At 39.8% G+C, this 13,235-nt stretch overlaps 1 protein-coding gene across 5 annotated transcripts in view; it reads right to left on the reverse strand.

Annotated features, from left to right (window-relative positions):
- rapgef6 (Rap guanine nucleotide exchange factor (GEF) 6) overlaps window positions 1–13,235 on the reverse strand; it is a 116,751-nt gene that overhangs the window by 84,825 nt on the left and 18,691 nt on the right. For all 5 annotated transcript variants that reach the window (XM_057820203.1, XM_057820198.1, XM_057820199.1 and 2 more), the window contains exons 2-4: window positions 5,752–5,822; window positions 5,332–5,388; window positions 5,123–5,206 (exon numbers count right to left, since the gene is read on the reverse strand). In XM_057820203.1, the coding sequence (XP_057676186.1) occupies window positions 5,123–5,206; window positions 5,332–5,388; window positions 5,752–5,822 (212 nt within the window). The remainder of the gene's footprint in view (window positions 1–5,122; window positions 5,207–5,331; window positions 5,389–5,751; window positions 5,823–13,235) is intronic.

Raw genomic sequence — 13,235 nt, forward strand, 5'->3', positions numbered from 1 at the left:
ATTTCCTCGCTCTATGTTGAAAAAACCCAATAGGAAAGGCCTTTTTTAAAACTCCTTTCTGTCGCCACTAGTTGGCACTGTAGAGTTGATGCAAATGACCCCTACAAGAACCTTCAAGGTATAACTCTCAACAAACACGGGATGTTTGGCGCAGATATGTTGTATATCTGCCGAGTTATGACTGTTCAAAGTTTTTGGCGAGACAAATTGTTGACGGTCATTTTCACTTCCAGTTTGGACCTCTCCGCTTCAACGAAACCTCAATATATTTCATCAGGCACCTGAACACATGTCTTGAGGCTCCCCTGAAACAGGTTTGAGGTCAACAGAATTTTTTCCCTTGGAGGAGGAACCTGTCTCGTAAAAAAGGCATTTCCTATTCTCACTAGGGGGCGCTAGGCCTAATGGGTAATATTTCAATGCACTCGTGTTAAGGGTGGGATACCGCACATACATGCCAGATATGAAAAAGATTGAACGTTGTGTCAAGGAACTATTAGTCATTTACTGAATTTGTCATTTTGCCGAAAAAATTGGCCAACTTTGGCACCACGCCCAGGTCAAACCCGTGAATGAAAACGCACCATTTTAAAAACTTAAGATCTCATATGTCTCCCGAACAGTCTCACCAATTTTGAAGATGATCCAACTAACTCCCTCGACGAAAAGGTCTCAAAATGTGCACCCTGTAAATCAATAAAAATTTCATATTCGATCCAAAATAACCGATTTCCTGTTGGGTTTGGAATATGGGTGTAGATGCTTTTTTGGAGCGGTTTTGGACAAGGTATAGACTCCCCAAATTTCATCGCTCTACGCTGACAGACCCTAATGTTATAGGCCAATTTTAAAATTTCAAGGGGGCGCCACTGAGCCATTTTGTTACATTTTTTTGCAACGTTGCAAAATTATCAAAATTTACAATTTTCCGCACGTATGTGCATATTTTGGTGACTTTTCGTGCATGTTCAGGCCTCCAAATTGGCCGTTTTCATTTGCCCTGAAAAAAAAAAAAAAATCCTTTGCAAAACAATAGGGCCTTCGCACGCTTAGTGCTCGGGCCCTTATAATCCTTTGCAAAACAATAGGGCCTTCGCACGCTTAGTGCTCGGGCCCTAATGATGGATGCAAGTCAACACATGCATCTGCAGGTTCCATGAAAAAAAAAAAACAGGATTTAGCAAGGGTTATACAGTGCGTCAAATAAGCATTTAGTCAACCACCAATTGTGCAAGTTCTCCTACTTGAAAAGATTAGAGAGGTCTGTAATTGTCAACATGGGTAAACCTCAACCATGAGAGACAGAACGTGGGAAAAAAAACAGAAAATCACATTGTTTGATTTCTAAAGTATTTATATCCAAATTAGAGTGGAAAATAAGTATTTGGTCACCTACAAACAAGCAAGATTTCTGGCTGTCAAAAAGAGGTCTAACTTCTTGTAACGAGGTCTAACGAGGCTCCACTCGTTACCTGTATTAATGGCACCTGTTTTAACTCACTATCGGTATAAAAGACACCTGTCCACAACCTCAGTCAGTCACACTCCAAACTCCACTATAGCCAAGACCAAAGAGCTGTCGAAGGACACCAGAGACAAAATTGTAGACTTGCACCAGGCAAGACTGAATCTGCAATAGGTAAAATGCTTGGTGTAAAGAAATCAACTGTGGGAGCAATTATCAGATAATGGAAGACATACAAGACCACTGATAATCTCCCTCGATCTGGGGCTCCATGCAAGATCTCACCCCGTGGCGTCAAAATGACAACAAGAATGGTGAGCAAAAATCCCAGAACCACACGGAGGGACCTAGTGAATGACCTACAGAGAGCTGGGACCACAGTAACAAAGGCTACTATCAGTAACACAATGCGCCGCCAGGGACTCAAATCCTGCACTGCCAGATGTGTCCCCCTGCTGAAGAAAGTACACGTCCAGGCCCGTCTGCGGTTCGCTAGAGAGCATTTGGATGATCCAGAAGAGGACTGGGAGAATGTGTTATGGTCAGATGAAACCAAAATAGAACTTTTTGGTAAAAACACAGGTTCTCGTGTTTGGAGGAGAAAGAATACTCAATTGCATCCAAAGAACACCATACCCACTGTGAAGCATGGGGGTGGAAACATCATGCTTTGGGGCTGTTTTTCTGCAAAGGCACCAGGACGACTGATCTGTGTAAAGGAAAGAATGAATGGGGCTATGTATCGAGAGATTTTGAGTGAAAATCTCCTTCCATCAGCAAGGGCATTGAAGACGAGACGTGGCTGGGTCTTTCAGCATGACAATGATCCCAAACACACAGCCAGGGCAACAAAGGAGTGGCTTCGTAAGAAGCAGTTCAAGGTCCTGGAGTGGCCTAGCCAGTCTCCAGATCTCAACCCCATAGAAGATCTGTGGCGGGAGTTGAAAGTCCGTGTTGCCCAACGACAACTCCAAAACATCACTGCTCTAGAGGAGATCTGCATGGAGGAATGGGCCAAAGTACCAGCAACAGTGTGTGAAAAGCTTGTGAAAAGTTACAGAAAACGTTTGACCTCCGTATTATTCCCAACAAAGGGTACATAACAAAGTATTGAGATGAACTTTAGGTATTGACCAAATACTTATTTTCCACCATGATTTGCAAATAAATTCTTTAAAAATCAAACAATGTGATTTTCTGGTGTGTTTTTTTTCCACATTGTCTTTCATGGTTGAGGTTTACCCATGTTGACAATTACAGGCCTCTCTAATATTTTCAAGTCGGAGAACTTGCACAATTAGTGGTTGACTAAATACTTATTTGCCCCACTGTAGATATCTGAGCGCTTATTACACACATTCATTTTGACTTTTCTTTTTACAAATTTGAAAAAAAGGTTTCATTATTTTTATTTATTTTTCAAATTTTGGGATTCTCTGATGATTGATTCATATTGCTGGCATTAAAGGGTTAAGATACGATATTTAAGTACCGTATCTTTCGGATTATAAGTCCCAGTTTTTTTCATAGTTTGGCTGGGGGTGCGATTTATACTCTGGAGCAACTTATGTGTGAAAATATTAACACATTATTATATCATTTCACATGTTATTTTGGTGTTTTTGAGTGACACTGATGGTTTGGTAAATTTGTTAGCATGTTCTTTATGCTATAGCTATCTGAATATCTCTTCATAGCTATGTTACGTTAACATACCGGCCACATTCGCATTTCGTTGTTCATGCATCATGTAACATTATCATGCTGTACACTTATTCAGCATGTTGTTCTCTATTGTATTTTTATTTTAAATTGCCTTTCAAGATGACATATCTGTTCTATATCTGTTCTATGTGTTGGATTTTATCAAGTAAATTTCCCCCCAAAAATGCAACTTATACTCCGGTGCGACTTTTATGTTTTTTTCATCTTCGTTGGGCATTTTATGGCTGGTGCAACATGCACTCAGGTCAGACTTATAGTCCGAAAATACGGTATGCTACTTTCTGGTTAAAAAAAACTTGAAATGCTTCTTATGTTCGGATTGCGAATTGGCAATCCCCCTTTTATCACAATAGTCGGTGTCACATAAGGACAAACACACACAGATATTGAAAGCTGATGTGTTATTTCAATGCCTCTTTGCCTACTAAACTCAACGGTTGCCCAAGGTTCAACGGGATATAAAAATGTCACATTTTCAAAACCACTAAACTTTTCCGTCAAACTGTAGTATAGTATTACCGTAGTTATTTTTTATGTCCCAAAAATGCAGCGAAAAATGGCCTGGATCGGCAGCGCTCACCCCTGCCTGTCCAGTTGTTGCTCTGTCCTGTGTCTGTCTGCGATACTACACCTGAGCTTTTTCCCTCCTCAAAAAAGACAGTCGCTAGTATTGTATTAGTATTAAGTATCACTATTTCGGCTACCGAAAAGAAACAGACAGCCGCGGCTTGGAGGGGGAAGGACATCCAACGGGCAGGCAACACTTCCAACATGACTTCCCATTTACGTGACCTCATTCGTCACTTTGCACAAAATTTAAGTAAACGCTGTCATGAACATTTCTCACCAACTATGAGTTCACTCCAGCGTGCTTCACGTGACTAGCAATGCTAAAACAAATACTATAACGTGAGCTTGTTACCGAGGCTATTAACATGGCTCATTAGCATGCCAAGACGGCTAACTTGTTTCCTCACTATCCTCACTGTAAGTGCACTTTTGTAAAGTCTTCCGCCATTGTGAACATCTATTCAAAATAACATTTTCATAATACAACCTGTGGTATTTTTTCTCTCTGGTGACTGTGTTGAGAGAAGTTGTGTGCGGGGTTCGTGTATAAGGTGTAAATAATGATACGGGTCATACACACGCATTCCGTGTCTGTTACTATTCAACTAATTAATAATAATAGTAGTAGTGGTATATTAACCCAAAAAAAGGTGAACATATTCACATTCCTGAATCATAACTTATATAGAATATGAGCAAGTCTCAAAAAATGTTGAGATGAAGCTTTAAAGTCAGTGAACTGGCCGCAATATATATATATATATTATATATATATATAGAAGTAGATATATATATAAATATATTTAGAAGTGTTTTTACTTTTTTCTGAAAATAATTATTTTTGTTCTAATGTTTAGCAACTTGAGCTGTGGCAGTGGGTTTAGTGTATAGGTTCTATTTATTTCAATTTTATTTCAAATATTTCTGTTGTTTATTTTTTTGTTATTTATTTATTTATTTTAACATTATATTCATGTTGATGTTCCAATTTGAAAATATATTGTGGGAAAAAAAATCCTGTTCAATGGATTTTTTTTTTAAAACCCATACATCTCAAAATAACGTTTTAGAGCTATAATAGCAGTACAGTACTGTGATACCGTGAAACCCAGGTATTTTTGCTTAAGGTTATCATACAGTCAAAATCTCATACCGGCACATGCCTACTTGCCATTGACGGCGATAATTTCGTTCATTTGCTGCCAGCTTCCCAGTTCAAATGGATTGGACGTCTACTAGTGATAAGCACATTTAAATTCACAGCAGTAATCGCTGCCAGCCCCCTCCCAGTTCAAATGAACTGGACGTCTATCGCCGCCAATGGCACTTACTGAGTGTGTACGTGTACAGCATTCTACATACCAACACCTGGCCAGGTACATGTGCTCCTTGACAAAGACTGACCCAGACAGGAGGATGTACCAACAGTTGGCGATGCTGTCGGGACTACACAAGAAAGATAACAAGGACACTTTGCTTGAAGGTGTAATGGACTTGAAAAAAGGTGGGGTATAATTCCCGCTATTTGAAAGCTATACTGTGCAATTCTCGAGTGTTTGAGGTGTACTCACAAAAAGAGGATGTGGTTGGCCTCATGTCTCTCATACCTGACCGAGGTACACATGGACCTATAGGAGGGGATTAAAAAAAAAAAACAAGCTCTTTGGCACCGCTGTCATCCAAGTTTTGACAGACCTTGTTTTAACACCTAATTATGTTTAAGTGACAGTTCTAAAGTTCTGGCTGCTGTCAAAGGAATTAGGTCACAATTACTAAATACATTGCTTATTATTGTCTTTAATTGTTGTAGTGTTTATTCCCAGCTAGGAGCAGCTAGGGAAACATTCCAAACATAACTTGCATACTTTTATAACATGCTTGAAAACCTGTTCGCCATCTACTGGGCAAACAAGCAAAAAGGGCTTGCATCTAGCGGAAGTACGAGCCCGATCGAGCAGCTCCAGATTGGACTCTCTGTCTGCACAACTGACCTCAGCTGGTGCTCCCTGAGGTGCGAGAGGACATCCATGTGGTAGAGGTGGCAGTAGATGGTGTGCAGGTCCTAAAATATAGGAAAAAAACTTTTCAGAAATACGTACACAACAACAATACATACAGTTCATGTTTTAAGAATGTTTTTTGTAAATTACATTTATTAACATTTATAACTCTTTTAGTGGAATTGACGGTCATAGATGTCCAATCACGGGGCTCTCTTCATTCCTCTGCTGTGAATTCAAATCAATGTCCCAAGTAGACGTCCTACACTGCTGGCCAAAGGTATTGGCATCCCTGCAATTCTGTCAGATAATGCTCAATTTCTCCAATTACACATGTTTTGGTAGTAATGCCTTCCATTTATTTTGCTTGCAATTAAAAAACACAAAAGAGAACGGAATTTTTTTAAAATTATCATTTCACACAAAACCCCCAAAATGGGCTGGACAAAAGTATTGGCACCCTATGAAAAATCATGTGATGCTTCTGTAATTTGTGTAATTAACAGCACCTGTTACTTACCTGTGGCACATAACAGGTGGTGGCAATAACTAAATCCCACTTGCAGCCAGTTAAAATTGATTAAAGTTGACTTAACCTCTGTCCTTGTGTGTCCCACATTGAGCTTGGAGAAAAGAAAGATGACCAAAGAACTGTCTGAGGATGTCAGAAGCAAAATTGTGAGGAAGCATGGGCAATCTCAAGGCTACAAGTCCATCACTAAAGACCTGAATGTTCTTGTGTCTACCGTGCGCATTGTCATCAATAAATGTAAAGCCCATGGCACTGTGACTAACCTCCCTAGATGTGGACGGAAAAGAAAAATTGCCGAGAGATTTCAACGAAAGATTGTGCGGATGGTGGATAAAGAACCTCGACTAACATCCAAACAAGTTCAAGCTGTCCTGCAGTCCGAGGGTACAACAGTGTCAACCCATACTATCCGTCAGCATCTGAATGAAAAAGGACTCTATAGTAGGATACCCAGGAAGACCCCACTCCTGACCCAGAGAAATAAAAAAGCCAGGCTGGAGTTTGCAAAGACTTACCAGAGAAAGCCAAAAACGTTTCTGAAGAATGTTCTCAGGTCAGATGAGACAAAAGTAGAGCTTTTTGGGAAAAGGCATCAACATAGAGTTTACAGGGAGGAAAAAACAAGGTCTTCAAAGAAAAGAACATGGTCCCCAAAGTCAAAATTGGCGGAGGTTCCTTGATGTTTTGGGGTTGCTTTGCTACCTCCTGCACTGGACTGCTTGACCGTGTGCATTGCATTATGAAGTCTGAAGACTACCAACAAATTTTGAAGCATAATGTAGGGCCCAGTGTTAGAAAGCTGGGTCTCCCTCACAGATTATGGGTTTTCCAGCAGGACAATGACACAAAACACACTTCGAAAAGCACTAGAAAATGGTTTGAGAGAAAGCACTAGAGACTCCTAAAGTGGCCAGCAATGAGTCCAGACCTGAATACCATAGAACACCTGTGGAGAGATCTGAAAATGGCAGTTTGGAGAAGGCGCACTTCAAATCTCAGAGACCTGGAGCATTTGGCCAAAGAAGAATGGTCAAAAATTCCAGCAGAGCATTGTAAGAAACTCATTGATGGACACCGGAAGCGGTTGTTCGCGGTTATTTCGTGTAATGGTTGTGCTACCAAGTTAGGCTGAGGGTGCTACTTTTGTCCAGCCCATTTTGGGAGTTTTGTGTAAAATGATGATTTTTTTTTTTTTTTCATTGCAACCAAAAATAAATGATATTATTAAGATATTACTAGCAAAATATTTGTAATTGCAATCATTTTCTGGGAGAAATTGAGCATTATCTGACAGAATTGCAGGGGTGCCAATACTTTTGGCCAGCAGTGCATCCATTGGAACATTAATTCATTCACTGCAAGCACTCCCAATCTAATTGAATTAGACTTCCATCCCCGTCAATAACAGCCAATGAGTTAAGAAACAAAACATGGAAGAAGTGGGACTTTTTCTGGGAAGCAAGCGGAACGCCTGATTGGTGTCCGCCACATTGATGGCGACATGCTGGTGACAGCATCAAGCCGCCACGCTCCCGAAATAGCGCTCGATTTGAGACGCCTTTCAGAGCGCTGAGAGGCTGACAGAATGCTAACTCTTAGCGATAGACGTCCTATCTATTTGAACTGGGAAGGTTGGCAGGGAATGAACGAACGTTTATTCCCTGTCAACCTTCCCTGTTCAAATGGATATGACATCTACAAGTAATTAACTGTTTCAGTGCCCTTTACAGCAATACACGCCAAATCCGATTTGACTGGGAGGCCTGGCAGCAAGCGACTTTATAAATAAATGCTTGACCTCCTGTGTTTTATTTCGTCCTTGCTTTTTGAGACTTTCTACTTGGTCTACTCATGACAGACACGTGAACCAAATTACAGACTGTTAAGTGAAACTAGCTCCAAGGGCTGAATTTTAGGCGCACGGCGGCAGTTCCGCAGCGGAAGCGTATTGACTTGCATTAAGTGGGTTAGTGAGCACAATCAAGCACTGCAGTAAGCACCCCCTGTCGCGCTGTCAGCCCGAGCCCGAGGCAAGCAGCCCTCACATGTGAGGAGGAGGGCTGGATCCGTCCGCTGCCTACTGCTGTGGCCTCTTTTCACGGTTTCAGTTTTTACAATGCAGCAACATTCTCAGTCTGCCTAGAAAATATTTTTGTAAATTCTACGAGTTGTTTGGAAAAAGGGGGGTGAATCTAGGAAGAGGCCCATTTTTACCACTCAATTTTAAATAAATCAAATGTAACTTACTATAAGAAAGAAAATAGCCTGTTTTGGGTTTATTTATTTTTACTGGTAGGAATGGGCTTTCTTATTAACCTTCGATAAAGCATGTCAGTCAGAAATATATAGTTGTAGTTGGTAGTCTGTGTCAAGTAGGAAGGAGTTTCAATGTGTCAAAAACACTTTGATGCTCCCAAAATAGCAGTACATAAAGTTGTTGCTATTCATGGAACAAACACTTCCAAGGTCTTTAGTTTCTCTGTGATGCAAGCGTGAGATGAGCATCGCTGAAATGATGCTGCCATCTGCTGGCACAGGTCACAACAAAGACAAGTCTCAGGTCACTGAGGAGATGAGGGCGTCCAAAACACAATAAGTAAAACCACACTAGCCTTTTCTTGAAAGTGGTATTCAATCTTTGTTTTGGCCTACTCTAAATGTTACGCCAGCAGAAGAATTTTTTTTATGTGCGTCACTGGAACTCACACAAATAAGTCACTTGTTGCCACGGACGCCCACTCGACGCATTTCTGCTGTTCGACATTTAAAGGACGCCTTGTATTCCCACGATGGATTTTCATTTACGAAAGTGGAACAAAAGTTGATCGTAAAAAATGTTCAGCAACTTCTGAACTCATGGATACACGTATTGTCAATGTTTACAAATGTTGTGGAGGATATTGGACACTTTCAGGATTGTATTTATTTATTTATTAATTAATTAAACATATAAACATACCTGTCAACCCGAGGCCGTTGGCAATCTTACAAATAGTGCTGTATGCCCTTACAAATTTAATCTTACAACGTTGTATGTAGCGTGCAATATGAAACAAAAATAAAACTCAATTTTTAAAATAATATGAATTTATTGGTAACATATAACTTGGTGCAATCATAGAACAATCAAAATCTTCAGCAACATCAGGATTACTAAAATTTAACAGTGTCTTTTGTTGTAATTGTATGTAGCACTTTTGGCAATTTGTATCAAGTCTTATGATGGCTGCACTTCATGGCACTTCAGCTTGCAATTCAGTTTGACTTGAAGGTAGTTCGTTAGTGTGTCCAATTATAATTAAAAAGGTCAACTGATAAAATTAGCTTACCGATGCAATCTTTGAGTCAGGGAACATTTCTTTTGCTAATTCTGAGAAGAGATCAGCAATAGTTGCGGGCAAATTGTGTTCTGCAACAAATTGGCAGAATAAAATCTCCGCTTTCATCACTTTTCATTCTTCATCACACTTCATCTTTATGACCAGTGTTGTCAATCTTACTTTTAAAAAGTAATTAATTACAGTTACAAATTACTTCTCCCAAAAAGTAATGGAGCTAGTAACTCAGTTACCTGAATGTAAGAGTAAATAGTTAATTGGCAAAGTAACTGGTGTTACCTTTCATGTTAATTAAAAAAAAAAAAAAAAAAAAAACACACATAGCAACCTTTGCTATGTTTGGAAGTCATTTAATGTTGTGAATCAGCTGTAAAAGTTGTTAAAATTTCTTCCGTTTTTGCATTAGTTCCCTATTGTCTACTTTCGACATGTGAAAGTTTTAAAACCGTTTCCTCATTTAAAAATAGATTCAAGTCAAGATTTTGCCGATTTAGGAGTATTTTAGATAAAAGTTACTTAGGTTCGCTAGGAAGGTTCACTACAACAGCATTTCTGAGAAGTCTACTGCTTTAAAATAGCGGCTGTTTACTAATGCCGCCGAGTCTGTCATTTCGCATGTAGTTCTATATGCATTTGATATCTAGGCATAGATTGTAGGCTGTCGGCTACAGTCAGGAAATATTGGAGCCACCCAGTCTAGCATCGCGTTTGCTACAGCGTCACAACAAACATTCTTCTCTCTCCGTGTCTCTGACTTTTCTCGCGTCATTCAACCAACGTAGTCACGCATAGTAACGCACATTATCTCGTTGCCGAAACGGTGACAAAATCCGAACGGAGAAAAAACGTAATGCACGAAAAACATACAGATTTTGAACGTACGGCGTACACATTTAAAAATCAGTGCTCACTTGTACAAATTATGCCGAAACCATACAATTTGACAGGTATGTATAAAGCATAATACTTTAGAGAGTGATACTCTATAGAGATACTCTAGATCGGTGGTCCCCAAGCTATAGCCCGCGGGCCGGATACGGGTCGGATATGGGCCGGATACGGGCCGGATACGGCCCGCCTCCACATTTGGTCCGGCCCCCTGAACAATACCAGAGAGTAGAGATGTCCTGATCCGATATTTGGATCGGATCGGAAGCCGATATGGGCAAAAAATGCGCATCGGTATCGGATCGGAAAGATTCCGATCCAGACTTCCGATCCAGTTTTTTTTCCCCCCAAAGTCCGGTCCGGGTTTTTCAGCGCACCGATTTACATAATCCATTCCAGTTTTTGCTTCGGTTTCCCTAAAATCCGGTCCGCATATTACGGCACACCTTCAACACACTACATTTACATTAGCGTCTCCCAATTTACCGAGAGACTTTATCGGTAAAAATGTCAGCTGTGTGGGATAATTTCACCTTAAAGGACGACAAAGACGAAGAGGCAGAGTGCAACATATGCCACAATGAAGACAAGCGTGGTGGTAAAGCTGTAAGAAGTTTTAATACAACCAACCTAATCAAGCATTTAGCGAAATACCACCACAAACACTATAAGAAGTATGTTAAGAAAACCGAAGACAAAAAGAACGGTCCTATGCAACTAACACTGGCAGAAACTTTTGCTATGCGTGATAAACTGGCACTCGACAGTCCCAAAGCCCAGGGAATAACAAGGGTCATTGCCGAAGAATTCATTCTGGATGACGAGCCATTATCTCTCGTGAGTAAAGACGCACCATCCAACACTTAGAACCACGGTACAACATGCCCAGCAGTCATTACATCCTTGAGCGGTTCGGCCGTGGGAGATTCGAGAACAATTCACAAACATCCAAATTCCGATTATTGAAATATGTCAAGTAAAGTGGAACTAATACACAGCGCGGTCTTCGGGACGCAATGAGAAACGGACCGCATTGCGTCCCGAGAGTAAACATCATGCTTGTCATCAGTGTTGTTAATCTTACTGAAAAAAAGTAATTAATTATAGTTACAAATTACTTCTCCCAAAAAGTAATTGCGTTAGTAACTCAATTACCTGAATGTAAGAGTAATTAGTTACTTGGCAAAGTAATTGGTGATAATTACTTTTTTTTTTCCCCCTCAAAAAAAAAAAAAAAAAAAAAAAAAAAAAAAACATTGGGCACACAATGTGAAGTTTTTTGTGAAGGTTTTTGGTACAATTGGCCCGAGCCCAATTATTTACCCTAATTTACTCTTTACCCTGAATCAACTGTTAAAAGTTGTTAAAATTGCTCCCATTATTGCATTAGTTCCCTTCTCTCTACTTTTGACATATGAAAGTTTTAAAACTGTTTCATCATTTAAAGATAGATTCAAGTCAAGATTTTGCCGATTTAGAAGTATTTTAGATAAAAAGTTACTTAGGTTCGCTAGGAAGGTTCTCTACAACAGAGCCGTCCTAAAAAGTCTACTGCTTTAAGATGGCGGCTGTCTACTAACGCTTTTAGTGCCATGTCTGTCATTTGCATCTAGTTATATCTATATACAGTACATGTGATATCTACCATGTCTACCATATCTACCATAACATGTGGGTGTAGTTTGTAGGCTATCGGCTACAACATGTATTATTGGAGCTACCTAGCATCGCGTTTGCTCGGCGTCACAACTTTTTTGCCTCCTCCCCACTCCTGTTCTGCTCTGTCGTCTCAGTGAGTCCGTCTCCCTCAGACTTTTCGACCAATATAGTAACGCATAGTAACGCATGCCTTTCCGTCCTCAGTAACGGTAACGGCGTTGCCAAGATGAGAAAAGTAATTAATTAGATTACCCACTACTGAAAAAAATAACGCCGTTAGTAACGCCGTTATATTGTAACGCCGTTATTAACAACACTGCTTGTCATAGACCCAGGTAATGCCAATGCTCAACTCACGGCTTTAGCTCAACTCATGCCGCTGGACAAAAAACACAAGAATACCTGACTGCTGCTGACAGCCGCTACAAACTACGTCAACATCGTTTTACTGCAGATAATAGATAACATAAGTATATAGAACTAGATGCAAAATCACAGACTCGACGGCGTTAGCAACATTGAAGTATTGAAAACTAGTTGCCTTAGTAAACAGTCGCCATCTTAAAGCAGGAGACTTCCCTAGTAGGCCGTTGTGAACAAGCGAACCTAATTAACTTTTTATCTAAAATACTCCTAAATCGGCAAATTCATGACGTGAATCTATCTTCAAAACAGTTTTAAAACTTTCACTTGCCGAAAGTAGACAGAAGGGAAATTATGGAATAACGGGAGCAATTTTAACAACTATAACAGTTGATTTGCAAAATTAAATGAATTGAATGTACTTTAAAGCTGCTGATACAGAATGGGGACTTGAGTATTGTATTTACTGTTTTAAAATGTTAACTTGATACTGAAATAGTCGTTTATTTAAACCTGAGAGGCTTTTTATACAATTTTTGTAACTAATGCACGAAACATTAAAAGCATCTAATAGGTTGGGGGTTTGTGGGATTTTCCACGGAGGTTGTTTGTGTGTTTTGCTTTTTTAAGACAGTTTACAATATTATTTGCATGTTTTACTGACTGACTATGCCATTTCTGTTTGTTATTTATAA

This window comes from Corythoichthys intestinalis, chromosome 18, assembly GCF_030265065.1.
Source record: "Corythoichthys intestinalis isolate RoL2023-P3 chromosome 18, ASM3026506v1, whole genome shotgun sequence".
In the NCBI taxonomy this organism is placed as follows: Eukaryota; Metazoa; Chordata; class Actinopteri; order Syngnathiformes; family Syngnathidae; genus Corythoichthys; species Corythoichthys intestinalis.